This window comes from Pipra filicauda, unplaced genomic scaffold, assembly GCF_003945595.2.
Source record: "Pipra filicauda isolate LSUMZ 115617 unplaced genomic scaffold, ASM394559v2 scaffold138_size1969278_pilon, whole genome shotgun sequence".
Lineage (NCBI taxonomy): Eukaryota > Metazoa > Chordata > Aves > Passeriformes > Pipridae > Pipra > Pipra filicauda.
In genome coordinates this window covers 1,359,871-1,381,724 of record NW_024103862.1, presented here as the reverse complement: position 1 = coordinate 1,381,724, position 21,854 = coordinate 1,359,871, and the positions used below count along the sequence as shown (strand labels likewise).

Here is a 21,854-nt window from a genome sequence, read left to right as displayed (position 1 = left end):
GCGAGGGGAGGGCGGAGGGCGCATGCGTGCGGCGCCCGCCGAGCCGCCCCTGCCTGGTGCGCGCGGACGGGGAGCGCGAGTGTGGGCAGCGGTGACGTGATGACGCCGCTGTGCGCGTGTCGCCAGCCGCGCGACCCACGCACGGTCCGCCGGGCTCGTGCCTGCTCCTCCAGCCGGGCCGGCGCGCGGGCGGGGCGGAGGCTCCATCCCTCCTCCATCTCCTCCTCCTCCTCCTCCTCCTCTTTCTCTCCCTCCTCCTCCTCCTCCTCCTCCTCTCCGTTCTCCTCCTCCTCCTTCTCCTCCTCCCCCTCCTGCCCGGGTCCCCTCTCCGACGGCCCGGCCCCTTCCCCTCAGCGGAGCGGCGCCTCCTCCTCCTCCTCCTCCTCCCGCTCCCGCTCCCGCTCCCGGCCGTGCCGGACAATAGGGGCGAGCGCGGCGCGTGTCCCTTGGCGCGGCCCCCGGCCCTCCATGCGCGGCGCGGGGCAGCGGCGCTGACAGCGGCTCCCGCCGGCGGCAGCGCGCCCGAGGGCGGGCGGGCGGGAGGGAGGGAGCGGCGGCGGCCGCGGGCTGCGGGCCGGGACTCGCCGCCCCGGGCGCTGACAGAGCCGTCCCGCTCCGCCGCCTCCCCCCAGCTCCCGCCGGCGGCTCCCGCCGGGCTTTGGCGGCAGCGAAGCACAAAGGCGCGGGGCCCGGCGCGGCCCGGCCCGGCCCCCCGGGGGGCGCGGGGGCGGCGAGGAGGCGCCGGGCCCCCGCGGGGCTTCGCCGCCGGCCCTTCCCCGCTGCGGGGAGCCCTGCGCGGGCAGGTGCGGCGGGCGAGGCCGCTGCCCCGCGGCGGGCCGGCGCACCGAGGCTTCGTCAATGGAAGTATGTTACCAGCTGCCCGTGCTGCCGCTGGACAGGCCGGTGCCGCAGCACGTCCTCAGCCGCAGAGGGGCCATCAGCTTCAGCTCCAGCTCCGCACTCTTCGGCTGCCCCAACCCCCGGCAGCTCTCGCAGGTAGGCACCACTACCGGGCCCGCAGCCCTTGCCCGCCTGCGCCCGAACACCGGCGGCGGCGGCGAGAAGATACAGCATTTAATAGATTTATGGCTGGTTATTGCCGATCTTATCTCTGTAGTATTGGTTGCGATGCGATTGGTGAGCTCCTTGGGCTTTATTTCCACAGCCAGTGGATTATTTGTTTCTTCTACAGTTTTTAAGCTAGGGCTGTTTTCTGTCCTCTTTTTTTTTTTTTTTTTTTTTTTTTTTTTTTTTAGCTTTGGCTTTCTTTGAGGGGTCCAAATTTCCTACGGGATTGCCTAAAGCTGCAGCGACTTTGCTGAAATGGTGAACATGCACTGCAGTGTTTTATGTGGGATGCTGTGCTTTTTCTCCCTCCAACTACTGAGACTTGGCAATCCGTCTAGAAGGAGACAAAGATCCTTGGCTTTTTCTTTTCCATGGTATTGTTCCCTGCCCACGTTACATCAGTCACAATATGAACTGCACTGTATTTAGTTTCATCTGATCGTGTTGGAATACTACGAAAAGGGTCATTATGACTATCAGGACAAAAGGCAGGTTTTTCTTGTGAACACTGCCCTAAATTCTGAATGTGCATTAGTATGGTTTCCCAGCACCCAGTGATAAAATTATATTCTAGCGGAAGTCTCTGGAGAAAATTATGGTGGAAAGCATGTTTTGGTGGGGAGTCAGCCCATTTTGGCTTCTAAGGATTTCTTATATCGAGGTTGAAAGGTCTCCTTAAGTGTTCTGAAGTATGTTGTCTTCACAGAAGATGCTGTCTTTGCTCTTTTCACGTGTAATGATAATTTTTTTTCCGTACATTTTTGGTGTATCTTATTACATTATTCTACTTTTTTTTCATGACTTGCTCTTCTTCATATATGCATATGTAGAAATTACAGACCTGTCAGTCACTTTTGGCTTTGTCCCTGGTTTGGTAGCAGTGAAGCTCTCTGTGTGTGTTAGGCACATATATTTTTGGACAGGAAGAATCGACAGAATACTGTGTTAATGACCAGGAATGCATATGGGAATAATTATTGGCAGGCAAACAAAGATGGACGTATGTTGACAATGCTTTCTTCCCCGAATATAAATGTAATAATTGACAAAAACTTTGCTTTTATGACATATTAATTTTCCATGTAGCAGCTCGGTTAGGATCTTCTCCATTTGTAGTGCATGTTGTGAGTTGTACTTGGTGATGGTGAATTTCCCATATTTATAAATTGTCCTGAAAGTCCAGCCTAATGTAGCACGTTTTGTTCTGTGCAAATAAGAGAAGAATCTCTCTTCTTTGAAGCATTCACGGTTTTCTGAAAAGGAATAGTCCAAATGGGCAAGGTGATATGTTGTATTCCTTCCTATATGGTCTCCAGAGCAGGTGACGCATGAAGTGTATACAGGCTTATCAAATTAAATATGGTATTGACATTTGAATTAGGGTTTTTTTCCCCCCCAACTTTCAAGCTTCTCAATGGATTCCTTGTTTTCTGACCAATATGCTGCAGGTATATTAGTGAATTACAGGAAAAGGTGCTTTAATAACTTGTAAAAAAGGGAAACTATATGTGTGCTTGACCAAGTAGTGTTTTGCTTGTATAAACCAAAGAACTAGGTTCATGCATTAACAAAAAGGAATTAGGATATTTAAGTGAGGAAGCCTTTGTTATTATTTGACTTCTGATTAGAATACAGCTATGTTTTGCTGGCTTTACGTGTTTTTTTCCTTTCCCTGAAGTCTTCTGCAGACAATATGATGTGAATGTCTACCAGACCTCCAATCACAGGCTGGACTAAAGCATCACCAGTGACATTAATGATTCTGTGTAACTCCTGAACTTTTCGTCACCTTGCAAGTCTTCTGTAAGACTCAGAGTATTCCAGTTCCATTGCTGTTCTGAGAGGTCTGAACCCATACTAGTCTATCGTTTTCAGTCTTCTGCTCCAGCCAACTTTGGGCAATAGGAGTAAAACTGGAGATGTGTACTCAAGAAGTTGGTATGTACAGCCAACATTTTACAGCTAATACGCATTTAGCAGGTTTTCTTAAAAAATGTAAGGTCTTGAAAACTGAATTCCTGCTTAAGAGATTAAAACTGAAATGATGGAGTCATAAAATGTTTTAGGCTTATCCTTTCAGCAAGACGGTATTTTACATAGGAAACACGTGTGAGGTAAATGCATGCTACATTAGACATATCTAATTTTGGCAGTGCTAAGTGGGCAAATATCTATCTCTGTATATATTAAGTGAAATTTTGGTTTTGTTAAAGTTTCACTAAATGGATTCAAAATGGGCTCTATGTTGCCTTTTAAAACTTAAGTAAAGTGATGCAGCGAATGAACCTCGAGAATTCTGGTCTACTCCTCTCAGCCCCAGGAAGGATAAATTGTACTTACAGTGTTATTAGCAGATGTTTGTCTAATCCGTTTGCTTAATCTGTTTTTTAAGATATAGTCTTATGAGATGAGGTGAGTTGACATAACTCATTATTGATGAAGGTTAAAAGTCCTGTCATTGGGCACATGTTGTTACTACTTCCTCTATGCCATCTCTGATGCTTGTCAGGTGTTTGCTGATTCAGTTCACTAGAACAGCAGAAAACTAACACAAGTAGCAAACTGGATAGCTTCCTGCCACCTCTTTGAATAAAATATGCTTAGTGAAGTTTGTCAGAACTGATTTAAAGAAAAAGATGGTACCACTAGTATTTTGAAACCCATAAAAACCTCAAATAACAGAAATTATGCAAACTCACTAGTCAGTTTTTCTTAATAGTGCTTAACTGCTCTTGTCATGAGAGTTCTTTTTTAATACTGAATTAAATCTTTCTTGTGGTGATTTATATCTTTCACGATCCCCAGTAAATGCAGATAAGAGCTTATTCCTTTTTCTTTGTAGTTTTATGTATTAATTATTTCCCTGTAGTCTTATTTTTGTTAATTTCAAAGTTTTTACAACAGAAATAATGAAAGCAACATCTCTTACCCGAAGGTTACTTGTGATGTTTATTGTTCAAGTCCAGTCAAGTGAAAAGCTGCTATTGTATGGGTTTATACAATTGTTGGAGTTAATAATTTTCTTTGAATGTGAAACAATTTTAAATGCTAGTGGTAAAAGCTGTTTTTAAGGGCACTTGAAATGGGTAACTGGTGAAATGACCAGGACATTTCATACAAATGAGATTGACTTTAGGTTCACCGTGAGATCAAGTGGATGCTAAGTAGTACCTTGAATCATACACTTAGGGTGTTCATTCCAAATGTTACAAAATTATGTTTTTCAAATTAAAGCTGAGCTTTCAGAGAACAAATTTTGATTTATTGCTTCATCTAGTTTTTAACTTGTGTTGTAGTAATATTAGTAAAAAAGAATTTCTAAAAGTGTACTTAGTGTGAAAATTTTTAGTCTGTATTTTTTATGAATAAGGGTTTATAATGAAAACCTCTTCACAAATATGGCTGCAAACACTTTTAAATTGTCCTGCGTTGCACTCCCCCCACCCTCCAAGCTGAATTGACATAAACATATCATAAATGAATAAGAGAACTTTGGCCTAACCTGCTATTTTTGACTCATTTCTCTCCCTCTGCTTTGCAACTGGTTCTGCAGTTTCTTCAGTTCCTCCAAAAATGACATCAGTAGTATCTAATAGCAATGTCTGAATGGAAGTAAAGTTCTTGTTTTGTCCTGAAATGATTGACATTGATGATGGTAAAGATGTCTCCTAATGATGAAATTGCATGAAGAGGGAGTGGAGCACATAATAGGAGACTCCCTTTGAGTCTCAGAAAGGTAGACACTGTCTCCACCTGAAGCACCAAGTATTACTGTGCACCATGTACTGGTCCTCATGTTTGATAAGCCAGTTCATTGTTCTTCTTCATTCCTTCTCCATTTCATGCATTTAAGCAATATAGCATCATACTTTGTGACTTCTCATATGTTATACACCTGAACAATAGACTGTAGATCGTGCGCATGGAATCCTAGATTTGACTTGGAGGATGAAGTGGAGAAAAAAGTCGCTAAGAGCAACTGGAAACGTCCTGCATCGGTGGATTCTTCAGTGAAAGGTGTACACTTCTGAAAAATGTGTTCCCCAACATTAGCCAAGTGTTTTGGCCACCTTTTGCTGTGTAACTTTTCACTATTTGTTACCTGATGTGATCCAAACATGTTTTACTCTGCATGTAGCATGACAAGTTACAAGGCAGAGTTGAGAGGTGTATTTATATGGTCTGAACATAGACATTGGTCTTTAATTCCATGGTTGCACCTTTTTGCTGGGAGAAATGTTGGCGTGACCTATTTTTCCGTTGCAGCTGCTCATTTCTACTCCTGTGTTTTCCTTTTAGTTGTGTCAATGTCTTTTTTTTCCTTTTTTTTTAATCAGGTTATTTTTCAGCCTTGGATGACTCATAGTACAGTTTCATAAATGATTGTGACTGTTAGTAAGTAGGAAGCAGTACACCACAGTGCTAGACCAGGAATAATGAGGAGTGGAGAAACAGAAGGAATGCCTAACGTTGGCCCTACTACTGAATGTGAAACCTTACCCTAAACCCCTTTCTTTTCTTATCCACTGTTTTTCATAATTTTTCTTCTATACCCTTCTAAACCTCTTCATCAGTGTTTGTCAATTGCTTGCTCTTTCAGTAGTTTTCTCCTGCCATTTCCTGTATCTCTGCTGCATGAATAATTAACGAGTTGAAATAATGAAATAATTTTCATGTTGTGATTCCTAGCCTCTGGAATTATTTCTGTGTTGCTGCTATGCTTGCCATTCCCTTCATCTTGTATTTATTGTGTCTGGTTGCTGAGATTACATCTATTCATATGAGAGGCAGAGACTGATTCTACACACAGCACAGACGAGTTCTGATTGAGGCTTTCATGCACTACAGTAATTTTATGTGGAGGTTCATTTTTAAAATGCTCTGAGTTTTATTACCAATTAACTTTTTCATATATTGTAATGTAAGGCAACATTGGTACTTTCATTCTGCAAAAGATCATAGCAGCTTATTTCATGACCTGTAATTGTCTATGTAATATCTAAACAGAATAATAGTTAAAACTCCCCTTTAATTAGATTGTCTTAAATCCCCAGAAGTCAATTCTTCTTTGTCCAGATTGTGTAATAGTATGTTTTGTGCTTTGTATGAACTTCAGTTTTCTTGTACTATCTCTAAAGAGAAATTGGTTTGAAAAGAGATTGTAGTTTTGTGCCCTTTAAGTTGTGAAATATTGAATTTCAACCATAAAACAATTTTACAAGAAGACAGCATTAGTATATGAATATTCAGTATTCTATATGAACTAATTATCTAGTAATAGGATGCAAATACAGGTTGTTGGAATTAGTGTTTTGAATGGGATGTCTGTTTCAGCAGCTTTTCTTAAAACAACTCTCTATTTGCTAAGTAAGGCTGTTTTTTTTAGGTTGTTTGAGAAAAGCAACAGCATCCAAACTAGGTTAATTGTGATTCAATATGGTAATATGCTCAATTTTGAGTTAATAAAATATCACAGAAATAATGTAATTTTCCGACACATCTGTTGTTCTGCAGTTTTGGCTTGTGGAAAACAGTGTTGAGGATGTCTGCATTTTGAATCTATTTCTTCCATTCTTTTATTTTCTGCAAAGCCTACGGTGGAAGAAACCCATGGTAATAGAATGGTGATTTGTTAAAACAATTCTTACTCATGTCGGTGACCACTGGCTTACTGTTTTCTTGTGTTTCCCTCATCACTTGGTATCTACAAGATTCCACTGGTTTTCTGCTAACGTTGTAGATTTCTGAATGTATTCAGTAGTTTTCTGGCATTGCGAATCTCAGATTCATGGCTATATTTCCCAAGTCCTGCTAGGTTATGGCTCAGATATGTGAAACACGTTTTGGATTGGACTAAACGTGTTGTATTTGTATTTGCCTTTGTTACAAATTCACTGAACCTGCATGGAAATAGTGAGTAATTTGACAGCTCAAATTAGTTTGATGGTTTGCCTTTTTTTTTTTTTTTCTCCCAAAAGTGTGAAACCAAAGTAACTTGATTGTCCTTTACTGTGTAAATCTTAGCTAACATACATCAGCACTTTCCACATGTGAATTTGTACAGTGGGGTGTGTAAGATACAAATTCATGTATCTTATGATATAATTAAAGGAACGTAGTGTATTCTGTCAAAATATCCGTTCCTTGTAAATGAAGGTCTGAGGATGGGCGTGCTAAAAACTTGAATCTTAATCTCAGTAATCATACTACATAATGCATTGAGTGCAAATAGTCTTTTGTGCGCATTCACAGGTAAATGAAATGTTCAATTCTCCTCAGGAAAACTCTTTTGTATAAGCAAATAGAAATACTTGGTGTGGGCATGCACATGCATGTAGGGTCTTACAGGAAACATGTGTCTGGGACCAGGAATTGAACCCAGGCCTCTCAAATTCCGGTTCAGAGTTATGCACAGAAATCCTCATAGGAAAACTTGGAAGTGTTTGTCTTTCATTAGATGTGAAGTTTTCCTCAGTTTGTTCTGATTATGTCATTAACAAGTAACTGCAGTGTAAATAAGCACCCTGTGTAATCCAGCAAGGCAACCGGCCAAAGACAAAATATTTTATTAGAAAAATGCAGTTCTAGGAAACTGGGTTTTACAGTTTAGTTGGGGAATTGTTTATTTGTATGTTTGCATCCTAGGTGTATTGAAAGGAATTTGTAGCCAAATATTTTGTTTTCTTTCTGGTTGAAAATAAATTTGTGGCTGTTATCTCACCTTCCCTGCCCTCCTCTCTTCCATACCCTGAGAATTTTTTACTTCTGTTACAGCAGTCTGACTCCTGTTTTCCTCCCACTTCCCCCTCTCTTGTACACCTTTGATATGGCAATCCTATTTATTATCTTTCTGACCACACTCCCACAATAATTATAATTAAAGAGATTCTTGGAGTCTGCTTTTCATCGCAAGGTAGAGGGTGAATTCTTTTCTCATCTCCTAGCTGAATTTGTGAAGGAGCCAAGATTTGCAGCAGGCCCTCCTCCTCTGCCTGCCTGAGCATCAGAAAGGGTATGCTGCAATGAGAATAATAAAGAAAGCTCTGTATTAGCAGAATATTTTACTATTTCTTCCACTCCTTTCTGCCAGATGAGATATGTGGAAAGAAAGAGACTGTTTCCTTTACCGGTGATAGGGATTTTTTTCCTATCTCTCTCTCTGCCCCCCAATAACAGACATAGCTGGAGGCAACTCTGACTAGTAAAACTGGATATTTAATACATGCGAAACACACCGTGTTGCCCCCTTTAGGACAAGGGGTCAGTTCTATCCCGAGGGGTAAAAAATGTCAAAGGAAAAGATACAGGAACCTATTCCAAGGCTGTGAGGGAAAAGTTATAATGGGAAGCTTGAGAGTTCTGTAGGTGGAACAGGAAAGGTGTAGTAACTTTGTGTGAGATTTCTGTCTGATGTGATGGTTCTTAGTTGTCTTAAAAATGGAGTTACATGTGGTGGTAGGATGGTGGCAAGTGATTTCAGGAGGGACTCAGTTATACATCTAGATCACAAAAAGTTAATACACTTGCAAAAAAGATGTAGAATATTATGGTCTGGTAGAGGAGGAACAGTAGTTGTCATGGCAGGAGTGACACTGGCCTGTGTTACTTCTTGCTTTGTGTTTGTAGCTAATTTGCTCCATATATTGATGTCGCAGTTAATGGTGTGCTGAGGAGAAGGTTTCACATTTAGTCAGGCATGAACTTGTACTTCCATTTTCTTAAACTTTCCAGTAAAGTTCATGTGCCACAGTAATCTCCTGAAATGTGTATGTGTGACAGGGGTGTGTGTCTTGTCAGTAGTGCCTTATCTTCTCTTTTGGAATGGTAGAGTCCTGTAACCAGTTTTCAAAGAGCCTGGAGTACTTAAATTTCCTTGATTATTATCTGTGGAATTTTAGACTTTAGATTTCAGCAACTGCAATAATTGAGCTCTTTCTGGTATTGGGCAAAGAAAAATCTGTAGTTTTTTTTCCAGCTGCAAGCGTGGTGTGAAGCAGGTAAATAACAAATATCTATGTATGGAAGTAAAGTTGAGTTTTCTTTGATGTTCTTGTTTATTATGAGAGATCCAGAGAGTAATTTTATGGAGTTTTGTAGTCATTTCTTCTGTTGTAAAGTCTGAGCTACATTTTCTTTAGTGTGGTGATAATAGGAATTTCCGCATTTTTTACTAAATTTATACAGTATATTTAGTCAGCTTTTCCTAACTTGTTTTCATTTGGACAAAATAAACTGATTATATCTTTGTCTAGATAAAACATCTAGTATATAGCTCACAATTTGACAGAGGAAATGGGAAAACTTTATGACCTGAATTAAAAAAAAATTCATCTTGAGTTTCTTTACCTTGAGAAACTCAGAATGTCACAAATACTTTAAAAACGTTGTTGTCCCCTCAATGTTTTTTTCCCTTCTGTTTTCAAAAAGGATATTAGTTCTCTTCTGCGTATAGTCCCCCTGCTTATATCTTTGTCACTTCAGGTTATTGCAAGAATTTTGCAACCCCCCATAAATGAAGACTAGAAGTTAAACATAGCAAATTGCAGGTACTAAATTCCTGAACTTTTGCTTGCGGGGAACGTGTTGGACTTGTACTTTGTGATCTGTACTGAGCTTTAGGCCCTTTTAAGGAGGAGAAAGGCTTCTTTGAATGGTTGAAGCTATGGTTACCTTGTGGTTTTTTGTGTGATACTATGGCACTATGTTATTGCCAGTGCCCTTCCAGCTTAAGTTGAGGTCTGAAGGGATGTTTTTTTTGTCTTAATAAAAGGCCCTTGCTTAAAATTCTCCACCTGTCACCTTTTGATACAATAGACTGTAAGTGAAATAATCAACTGTGCACTACAAAGCTAATCTATTTTCGTGAGATTTGTAGGAAAGATGATTTGAGAGCATCAGAGAAGAAGTTATTATTCATGATTGGCTGAATAAATAAGACTATTATGACTAATGAAGTGTAAGTTTTTTTTCTTCTTAATATTGTTGTATTTTATGAGAACACAGTGTAGGAAGAGCTATATGCTGAAAAATCTGATTGTATTGAAAGCCATTTGCGATCCAGGAGATCAGATTTTTTTTCTTATGGTAAACATGGCAGAGAGTCTGATTAGGGTAGGAGGAGATGAAGGTCGATAAGCTGAAGAATACATCTTGAGTTTGTTTCTTAGTGTAATAAAACATGTTACAGAAGTTTTTTTGTTTCTGACACACCTCAAATTAAGATTGTTAAAGTTAAGTACAATGGTTTTTGTATTTAAAGTGTCATGAAAAATAGGAGGTTAATTTCTTTAATTCTGCCTTGTTTGACACTTTGTAATGCTGTGCTTGTTGCTTGGATGTTGATGATTACTGTTGACAGGAGCCACAGTTTTTATTACTATTCCTATTTTAAATGGAAATTCTTTTTCAGGTAAGAGTTTTATTTAATGTCTGCAGTCATAGTTGCAAAGTGCTTTTGGTGTAGCGTAAGCAGTATGGCTTGTGCAGTAATTGCTTTTAGCTGTAAATCTTTACTCCTCTAGTGCTGACATTTGCACTCCTCTGACCCTGCAGAAAGCTGGTTTTCCGAGCTGGAGTAGCAGAAAGCCCTTTAATTTTTGTAGCAGTAATTTTCTGCTGCTTTGTCTCTCCTTGGCTTTCTTGCAGGATCTGAGGAGTGCTGGTGCAGGGGAAGGAACAGGAATGTGCAGGCAGGGGCCGCACAGTGTGTGGCAACACTGACTCAAGTTGTTTCCATTGCAGTTGGAGGAATGTCCAGAACGCTGACAACTGTGTTGAATTATTTCACTTTCTTCTCAAACAGGAGGGGGCTGAATAATTCCCTGGTGTTATTTGAATTAACTAATGCACTATATCAGATTTTTAGTACTCCCAAAGAAGCATTGTGCACCCATATCTTTTATATATTCTTTTTCTTCACAGAGCTTCAAAATCTGTAATTTCATCTCTATTAGATGAATCCATGGTTCAGTGTATTTCAGATATTGTATAGATGTGACTCAGTAGAAAGAACACTTTAAAAGGACTGTTGTTAACTTTTGAACAAATGCTTGATGAAGTACATTAAGTCAAAAGAATCTATATTCTTATTTTTTAACTGTAAAACATCCAATTTCAAAATTTGGGTTAATAGACTTCAAAATATGAAGTCTTTTGTTTTTCTCATCTATATGAGTAGTACATTTAGAAATAACGTTCAAATGAAAGGTTATTTTCATGTAAAACTGAAAGCATCTTTATGCATTTTTTAATGGAATGTAGCTATGTTTGTTACAGTTTATAAATGAAATGTGTGAGAACATAAGGATCAGTCCTGTCATTTGTCTTTGAGAATTGTTTAGCATACCTAAAAGGCTTGCTAGTGTGTGTTTTTATGTGGGAGTGAGTGTATATGTGTGTATATATATACACACACATATGAAAATAAATATATAGATATATATATGAAAAGATGGTAACTGAATAAGGATATGCTGGGTGCTGCATAGATTCAGAAAGGAGAAAAAAATTATATTTATTGTACCATTTGCTACCATGTTGCCCTGTGTCCATCAAATCACAGGACAAAATAATATCCTAAATATAACAATTTTGGGAATATTTGTTGCTTTCACTTGATCTTTCTAAGCAAGAAGTTTATACTTATTAGATTGTACTTATTAGGTCAACTTTATCATTTACCATAAGTTTTTAGAAGCTTTTGGTCAGAATGAACAATAGATAAAGACACATTAGTTTTAAAGTTGTAAGTGCTTCAGGATGATGTCAGATAACTGTCATAGAATCATAGAATCAGCCGGGTTGGAAGGGACCTCCGAGATCATCAAGTCCAACCCTTGATCCACTACCGCTGCAGTTGCTAGACCATGGCACTGAGTGCCACATCCAGTCTCTTCTTAAAAACCTCCAGGGACGGAGAATCCACCACTTCCCTGGGCAGCCCATTCCAGTGTCTGATTACCCTCTCTGTAAAGAAATTCTTTGTAATATCTAACCTAAACCTCCCCTGGCACAACTTGAGACCATGCCCTCTTGTCTTGCTGATAGTTGCCTGGGAGAAGAGACCAACCCCCACCTGGCTACAACCTCCTTTCAGGGAGTTGTAGAGAGTGATGAGGTCTCTCCTGAGCCTCCTCTTCTCCAGGCTGAACAGCCCCAGCTCCCTCAGCCTCTCCTCATAAGACTTGTGCTTGAGTCCCTTCACCAGCCCTGTTGCTCCCCTCTGGACCTGCTCCAGCATCTCAGTATCCTTCCTGAACTGAGGGGCCCAGAACTGGACACAACACTCCAGGTGTGGCCTCACCAGCACTGAGTCCAGGGGAAGAATCACTCCCTTGGACCTGTTGCTGATCCAGGCCAGGATGCCATTGGCCTTCTTGGCCACCTGGGCACACTGCTGGCTCCTGTTCAGCTTCTTGTCAATCCAAACTCACAGGTCCCTTTCTGCCTGGCTGCTCTCCAGCCACTCTGTCCCAGCCTGTAGCACTGCCTGGGGTTGTTGTGGCCAAAGTGCAGGACCTGGCACTTAAACCTCATCTCGTTGGAATCAGCCCAACTCTCCAACTTATCCAGGTCCCTCTACAGAGCCCTCCTGCCTTCCAGCTGATTGACACTCCCCTCCAGCTTAGTGTCGTCTTCGAATTTGCTGATGATGGACTCAATCATCATCAGTAAAGATTAAACAGAACTGGGCCCAACACTGATCCCTGGGGGACACCACTGGTGACCGGCTGCCAACTGGATGCAGCACCGTTCACCACCACTCTCTGGGCCTGGCCCTCCAGCCAGTTCCTAACCCAGCACAGAGTGCCCCTGTCCAAGCTGTGGGCTGCCAGCTTTTTCAGGAGTATGCTGTGGGAGACAGTGTCAAAGACTTTGCTGAAGTCCAGGTAGACTAAATCCACAGCCTTCCCCTCATCCACCAGGCGGGTCACCTGATCGTAAAAGGAGATCAGGTTGGTCAGACAGGACCTGCCCCTCCTAAACCCCTGCTGGCTGGGTCTGATACCTTGTCCATCCTGTAGGTGCTGTGTGATTGCACTGAGGATGATCTGCTCCATAACCTTGCCAGGCACTGAGGTCAGGCTGACGGGCCTGTAGATTCCCAGGTCCTCCTTCTGGCCCTTTTTGTGGATTGGCGTGACATTCGCCACTTCCAATCATCTGGGACCTCCCCAGTGAGCCAGGACTGTCGGTAGATGATGGAGAGTGGCTTGGTGAGCTCTTCCACCAGCTCCCTCATCACCCTTGGGTGGATCCCATCTGGTCCCATAGACTTGTGGGGATCCAAGCAGCTCAGTAGGTCCCTAACTGTTTCCTTCTGGATTACAGGGGGGCTGTTCAGATTCTTATTTTTTTCTACAAGTTCCAGAAGCCAGCTGTCCTCAGGACAACCTGTCTTACTGTTGAAGACTGAGACAAAGAAGGTGTTAAATACCTCAGCTTTTCCTCATCTTTGATAACTATATTCCTGCGCGTGTCCAGCAAATGGAGGTTTTCCTTGCCCCTCCTTTTGCTGTTGATGTATCTGTAGAAGGACTTCTTGTTATCCTTCACAGAGGTGGCGAGATTCAGTTCAAGTTGTGCCTTCGTCTGTAATTTTCTTTCTACATGACCTAACTATATTCCTAAATTCTTCCTGAGTAGTCAGCCCTTTCTTCCATAATCAGTAGGCTCTCTTCTTTACCCTAATTTCTTTCAAAATCTCCCTGTTCAGCCAGACTGGTTGTCTTCCCTGCCAGCTTGCCTTTTGGCACACTGGGACAGCCTGCTCCTGTGCTTTCAAAACTTGCTTCTTGAAATATGTCCATCCCTCCTGGACCCCTTTGTTTTCAAGGGTTGTTTCCCAGGGTACACTCTGGACTAGTCTTCTGAATAGGCCGAAATCTGCCCTCGGAAGTCCAACATAGAGGTTTTATTGACGGCCCTCCTTGCATCCCTGAGTATTGAAAACTCTATTATTTCATGATCACTGTGCCCCAGACGTCCACCGACCACCACATCTCCCACCAGCCCCTCTCTGTTTGTGAACAGGAGGTCTAGCGGGGCTCCACCCCGGTAGGCTCATTTACCAGCTGGAGCAGGAAATTATCCTCTACACACTCTAGGAATCTCCTAGACTGCCTCTTCTCCGCTGTGTGGAGTTCCCAGCAAACATCCGGCAGGTTAAAGTCACCCACAAGAACAAGGGCTGGCGATTTTGAGACATCTGCCAGCTGCTTGTAGAATAATTCATCACCCTCATCATCCTGGTTGGGTGGTCTGCAACAGACTCCCACCAGGATATCAGCCTTGTTGGCCTTCCCTGATTCTGATCCTCAGGCACTCAACCTTATTGTTACTGACTTCAATTTCTACAGTCAAGAGACTCTCTAACATATAGAGCTACCCCTCCACCTCTCCTACCCTGCCTGTCCCTTCTGAAGAGCTTGTAGCCATCTATGGCAGCACTCCAGTCATGCGAGTCATCCCACCACGTTTCCGTGATAGCGACTACATCACAGCTTTCCTGTTGCACGATGGCTTCCAGCTCCTCTTGTTTGTTACCCATGCTGCGTGCATTGGTGTAAATGCACTTCAGCTGGGCTGCTGATTTGACTCTTAACTTGGGTTGTCCACCCTTGGGCTCCTTACTGGAGAGCCCAGTTTCAACCCCTTCCCCCTTCAAACCTATTTTAAAGCCCTCCTTATCAGGCCCGCCAACTTATGGGCTAGAGTCCTTTTGCCCTTGCTAGATAGATGAAGGATTGTTCTTTCTAGCTTTTTTTTTTTCTGTTTTCCCTTTCTGCAGATTCCTTTTTGTAATATACCTCCTTCAAAGTTTGTAGAGCTTGCCCCAAAGCATGTCTTAAGCCAAGGACAGTCGCATGGTAATAGCTGATTCTCTGTGTTATTGAGTTGCCAAGTCAAACAAACTTGGCTTGACCGTGTACATGTGTGCACAGTTGTTCAGCCATCCGTTTCTGGTGAATTTAGTAGAGTGCACAGTATGCTGATTATGTTGATTGGCAGAATTATTTTGAATCCCAGCCTGAAGTGCATTCAGTTCTGTTGGAGGTATTTGTTGGTGGGTTCATTGGGGGCCTCTGTGGAGCCCAACGCTTGACTTAGGAGTAGTGCCTTGAATTAGGATGCCGTATGTGGTCTGCATAGAGGAGCACCATGAGAACGTTCCTGGGAATTGTCAACATTCAAGGAGATAAAATAGGCTGTACTGCTGGTACGTTTACTGGATCATGATAGAAGAGAAAAAGCTACAGGAATAAATGTATTGGCTTCCATTTCACACATGCTGGCATATGAGAAGAGAACTGATCAGTAGCGGATGATGGGTCTGCAGATGAAGTAAAACTTGAGGATAGAAAAGGTGATGTGTATGGGCATCCTTTCTTAATAGGTTTTCATCTGTGTTGTAGAAGACACTGCGTAAAGGTCTTACCCAAAATTTCCTTTCTAGTGTTTGTGAGAACAAAGAACAAGGAGCGACAAAAGGCAGTGTATGAGAGTTGTGCCACAAGTGCCTTTTGGGGTTTGTTCCCCTTGGGAGAAGGTAATCAGATAATCTGTGTGATGAGCAGGATGGCAGAATATTACCTTTGCGTTTCATGAGATTGTTGTGAAAGCAGTATGGTTTTGTTGAAAGCACACATTGATTCCCATCTGTTTCATCTGTTGCATTTTCTCACCTCTGCTGCCCGCTTTGTGGCATTGCTTTCTTCATGTTCCTTCATGGTGGCTTAGGCCCACATACAGCCTCTCAAAACATTCCGTGAAAGTTTCGAGTGTCTTTATGAGGCCCAGTTCTTCACTTCACTGTGAAAGTGCCAGTGAAAATAAGTTTGGTAAATAAAGGAGATGGATCTATTGCAAAACTATAGAATATTTATTAAAATAATATGTAATAACTTTTTATGCAGGTCTCTGCTCTTTAGGAATTCTACTAATTTATGCTTTGAGAAAAAGAAGGAAGCGGCTCTTGTTTGGAGGAGAAAGCTGTGGACTTTTAAGGCTTTCATGGACACCTAGGTGTGCATGTGCTGTCATGTGGTGGTGTATGCTTTCATCCCTACGTTTTGTGAAGCAACATTCTCTGCTGGCTATGGGCTGTGCTACTAATTCTCTGCAGGGAGTGAAAAAAGACTGTGCTGCAGAGAGTATGGCAGCGCCTACACGAAACAGAGAAGCCTCCAGTGAGGCAATAGTTGCTGAGTTAAAATTTCCTGCATTGAGTTTGCTTCTCCATTGTTTCTTCAGTGCCTCTGTATCAATTTCCTCATTCTTGTTGTAACAATATGGTAGCCTCTAGCACTATCAGAGCAGCGTGAGGGCTCTCACTCTTCTGTTCCAGTGCTCTTTCTGCTTCATGTCCATCAGGTCTGTGATATTGTCTCATAGGTGCTATAATTATCTGTGCTCTCTGTTTGGTTCCCTTGCTGCTGCTTTGCCTGTGATTCCAGTAGACTGAGGACTGCTGTCTGCATGCAACTGGGATAAAGGGGCTGCATTTGAGGCAGTTGTTAGTTAAAGTGAGTTGGAAAAGGGAGGATACAGGAAAAGAGACAGTCCTGGTTTTGGAAGTGGGCCTCATTCTACCGAGTGTTCAGATGGAGAGTATGGTTACAGTTTCTAGTTTCTGGATTTTTGTCTGAAATCTTACTTTTCCTGTGACTGCTGTGAATCTTCTCAACACCCAAGTCAACCAGTAGAGTACAGGCCTGAAACAGCTTATAAAATGGGACTGTGAAATGTGCTATTGTCTTTAGTGCACAGTTCAGTGGTTCAGTTCAGTGATTAGAAGGGGTTTGGTAAAAGCACCAGGGCAATGATATCCAGAGGACTTAACCAGAAAGCTACTTAATTAGATGCATAATGAACTGAAATAATTCAAAGTCAGGTTTCATCCCATGAATAAACTGACCTGGCAAAACTCCCTTATGTGCAGAAAAAAGAATTAGTGTATATAATTGCAGTACTTTTTCAATACCTTCTTTTTTTATATTCAATCCCAGGTATCCTGCAGGTTTTTTCTGTTTTATCAGTCCATGGTTGTACATTTTGTAGTTCAGGAGAAAGAAACATATTAGTGAAAATTCATTGGTGCATTCAACAACGTAGTGTTTGGGTTCAACAAAGATGGGAGATCTGCAGTTTTCAAGGCAGATGGCTTTGTAGTTAAAATAGATATTTAGTGACGTGATTATATTCTTTAGTTTTATAGTGTGCTGATCTAAATGTTATGTGAGTTTTACCCTATGTAGAAACTTATTTTTTCAGTTGGCAATTCTGAACTAGTTGTGTGTGTGCTAGTGATTTACGCTTCCTTGCCTGAAATGTGCATTTTAAATTTTTCTCTGTGCTGTTATGAAAAACAATGTTACAATAAGAAGTCAAAATACTGTTAAACCTCTACTCTAGCGCTGAAAAATTGTGCAAGGAGTGTAGGTGAGATAAGGGACTTGTCATCTCTGCCCTAACAGCAGTGACCTCTCATGTCCTGTGTGATCTGGTTGAAGGGTGCTGCTGAAGTGTCCATCTCCTTCAGCATCTCTGTTCCCATCTCAGCTATGCAGATACACAGAAGTGTATCCCTTCACTTAGCTGTTTTTGGAATCTTTACTCCGTCATAGATTCTCTTTCCAAGCCTTGCAGACTCTTCTATGGGCTCCTTTGTCTACCATAGAATATGATAGTTCTGCTCCTATACTTTTGAGGGGAAGAGGGACTTACGCTTAGGGGAAAAGGATCTGGTCAGTCTGTAATCCTTCATGCTGCTGTTTGAGACAGAAAAAGGTTGAGAATGAAGATAAATATTTTGGGGTCTGATGTTGCCAGCTGGCGCCCAGAACTAGTAATACAGAATTACTGGTGCAGATACTGTAATAGGCAGTAGTGCTGGATTCCTTGGTGTTGCTTTCACTTTTAACTGCAGTGTACTCTTGTAGTGTATTGGTTTTTTACTGAATGAAATTAATGTTTAGGCTTATTTGTGAAAAATTGCTCTGTTAGATAAGGACATGTCTTTGATAATAGCTCATTTATGCTGTGTCTACAACACTTATTTAAGCCTCCAGCAGCAACTGTGGGTTATTCTGATTACTAGGTATGTTTTTTGCTACAGAGAGAAACGTGATGTCTTTTAGCTCTTTAGACTACAGAAAGCATCTCTGGTTGGTGGGCTTTAAAATAAAATGTTGTCTTGGTATTCCATAGGCATTAAAATGCTGTTGGCGTGATAAGCAAGTGCATTTATCTTTCATGAGTGTTCACCTTCATGAGTATATTTTAAGTATTTAGTATCAAATTATTCTGTTTGACTTTATAGTAGACATACTACTAAGGAAAGGACTGCCAAGCTGCTTGTTTTTAAAGGTCTCAGGCAGTGTTTGAATGAAGCTAGCTAGTAGACAGATGCATAAGGGCTGTGCTTGGTAATACTGGCTCTTCATCACGCTGTGTGAAAACTGCAGTAATTGGTCCTTCATACTCAGAAAATGAAGCACTTAAAGTTTGCATCTCCTACTTTTTTGTCTAAGAATGCTGGTTTATTTTTAACTTTGCAACTTTAACTAGAATTCCTCAAACGAATATGTGTTATTTATAAGTGTGAGCTGTGCTTTTTGATATACAGAGGTAAAATATTTCAACAGTAGTGTGAAGGAGAAAAAAACTGTTTGAATGTGTAAAACTAGTAGGAAACAGAGGCAAAAGGTATACCTGAGCCTGTAATTTAAAAGGGAAAAAATACTGAGGAAGGAAGGGGATGTTCATGGGTAGATGTTTCAGATATTTGAGATAGGACTTCCTATATAGTGGTATTTAAGAACTGTGCATTCTTTACTCTTGTCCTTTGTTTCATTGTTAGGGTACAAAAGGTGGCTCAAGTGCAGCCCTCTGGTTTCTGTTGAAAGTGGTAAAGGGACAGACTGGGTCATTCATTTGTTCTCTCTGTCAGGCACACTCACAGGCACACAGCTTAACAAGAAATAAAGGCATTTGAAAATGTTATGTGTGGATGGACAAGTTTAGGAGTTATGAATTTTAAATTGTTCTACAACCGTAGACCAAATTATGGCAAAAGGATGCCTTCTTAAAGATGATTAAGGAATTATAAGTAATTCTAAGAGCAGCTCTTGAGGCCATGGGGCACGAATTAATTCTAATTAGCCCATGGTGGAATGTGTCATTGAGGTTTTTAAAACTGGCTGTTCTATATGGTAGATATCCCAGCATGTTTTTCGAGATGTTTCGCCATGTTAAAATCCACACAACACCACCTGGAGGGTTCTTCTTTAAATTACCAGTCTGCTTTGTGATGTGTATCTCCAAATCCAGCTGACAACTCAAAGCTTTGAACATCTGCAGGGACCACATTACATAAGTGTGTTGGCACCAATGTCGGTTCCTCCCACGCATTTAAATGAAGCTGGTATGGATGTACTGTATCTTTTTAATCAGCTTTGTCCGGCCATCTAGGTGATTTGTCTTTGGAAATGATGTCAGTTACTTAAGAATTTGCGGTACCTCACACGTTGGCAAGGAAAGTGCGGTTGTAAGGAACTGACAGGAGAACAAAAACTGAAGAAGCTGGGGATTAAGGTCTCTTCTGGAAGAGGAGGCCTACGGCATGTTTTCAGTATTGGGTCTCTTTCAGAAAACTGGTTTCGGGGTATGCAGATAAGTAAAAAAAATGTTCTTTTCTTCTGAAGTGAACTTCTAGTCTGGGTTTTTTTGATGGATCTGTGTTATTTATTTTTTGGAGAAGTGAGATAACTTTTTATGAGTCGTATACTGGCTGTCTTGGGGTTGCCTGGAATATAGGCAGGCTGTGCATTGAAGGTTTACAGAGCAGTGCTCCAGAAGTTAAATCTGTACTGACAAATGTAACAACTCCAGTTGCAGCTTTAGTGATTATTACTGTATCAAGAATTTCCAAGGTCACGTAAACTGATTATTTTCCTAGAAATTACCCATTTTGCCTGTTATACAATATGATGCATTCATTATATTTGCAGATAGTAATGATTTAAATAACTGGATTTAAAAAATTGCCTTGTGCATCATGGCAAATAAAAAGTATTTTTGTATCCATTGCTGTCATTCAAGTACAATAGGTGAAGGATCATAATTGCAGCTCTTGGAATACACGTTTTTTTATTCCCAGCTTTTTATTCATATTAGTGGAGGACGTTTTTTTAATTCAACCCTCTTTTTTCAGTTTTCATTACAAGTTTGCACGTTTTTAGCAACTTAAGATTTCAGATAAAATTCTCAGTTCTTCTGTAACACTTAACTTTGATTAGTATTTTCTGTGGGTGAAAAAAGTGAAAGTCTTATTTTAGTACCTTTAAATTACAAACATTAATAGCTGTTGCATCATAAAATTGGTGGGTGATTATAATGTTTTCAGATGGTTTATGCTTTCTAAAATTGGGTTTTATCTTAGCCATTACATTATAACCAAGTGTATTACTCTGATAGCACCAACCCACACCAAAATACTATTCCTGAAAACAATCTCTTGATAGGAAATTTCTAGGAGAGTTTTAGGATCTGCTCTTTCAGGGCTGTCTGGGGAATGGAAGGAGCCTCACTAGTTAATGAAAAACCTTTTGTGTGGATTAATGATTTCAGTTCCATCAGCAGACACGGTGTTCTTTTACCAGCACAATAAAGAACTTAATGTAAAGTCATCACACACCTTCATAATCTGGCAGCCTTGATGTCTTGGAGGCCTTCATTTTGACATATTAATTCAGTTGTGGGCTGTTGATATTCTGCAGAAATGAGTGCAAGGTGAAAAAAAATTTGATGTCATACTTGAGAAGGATTTTGTAGATTTAAAAAACACCTGAATCAAGACAGTGAAGATAGTTTTATCAATTTTTTTAGAGATTAAACTGTCTTTATAGATACTGAATTATCCTTTTACATCAACAGATACAATGGGCCTGTTACTTCACTGGTAATAATTACACAATTGATGTGCTGTTTTAGAGGTATTACAGTTCTTGGCTATTTGCAAAGCTCAAAGTATGAATCTGTGTAATGCTTGACATTATGCATTGGTTTTTGTTATTAATTTCTTTTTTTCTCGTGATCCAATGATTCTTCGATGCTTTAATGCTGAATGCTTTTTGGTTGCTTGCCTATCAGTTTTGACCATAGGTACAAAAAAATGTTCTAGAAAGCAGAATTACCTCCCTCCCAACTGTGTGTCCGTGTGCCCCCCTACCCCCCATAATTTTTTCAGGAACATGGATTGACATCAGATATACCAAGAACTGTTTTCCCTTAAAGGGACATCACTGGTCTGATGTTGATTTGGTCTGATGGAGTTTGACAACGCCTGCGGTTTGAAAAGGCAAGGTCTCTTACTGACACTGAAATGATGCATATGCATATCAAGGAAGTGAGTCACCTAATATTCTCAACTGGAGAGCGAGGTTAGGAATTGGAGCACCCTTGTGCACGCATGTAGCAGGCTTTGACATGCACGGATTTAGCACATACATGGAGGCAGTTCCCATGTTCATAAACTCAGAGTCAGTTCTAGACTTTGTAGTATCGAATTATCGCAGTGCCCAGAATGTGCTGATGTGCTGTATGTGATACTAAGTTGCTCTCTGAAGGATTTCCAGATATCTGGCAGTTTAGATTGATAAATGTAGGAAGATTGGATAGTTACTTTTTAAGAACTTTGCCTGAACTGGTGTGCTCTTGCGTGTGTGTGCTAAAATGGAAACTGTCAATCAGAGGTGAAAAAATAGTCTGCTTGTTGAGGGAGGCAA

General features: G+C 41.2%; 1 protein-coding gene across 4 annotated transcripts in view; it reads left to right on the top strand.

Annotated features, from left to right (window-relative positions):
• The first annotated feature begins 335 nt into the window (after positions 1-335).
• Positions 336-21,854, top strand: part of PDE7A (phosphodiesterase 7A) — a 77,124-nt gene continuing 55,605 nt past the window's right edge. For 2 of the 4 annotated variants that reach the window (XM_039378424.1, XM_039378423.1), the window contains exon 1: positions 336-996. In XM_039378424.1, coding sequence (XP_039234358.1) covers positions 859-996 — 138 coding nt within the window. In that variant the 5' untranslated portion in view covers positions 336-858. The remainder of the gene's footprint in view (positions 997-21,854) is intronic. The other 2 variants (XM_027748199.2, XM_027748197.2) reach the window with 1 other exon arrangement.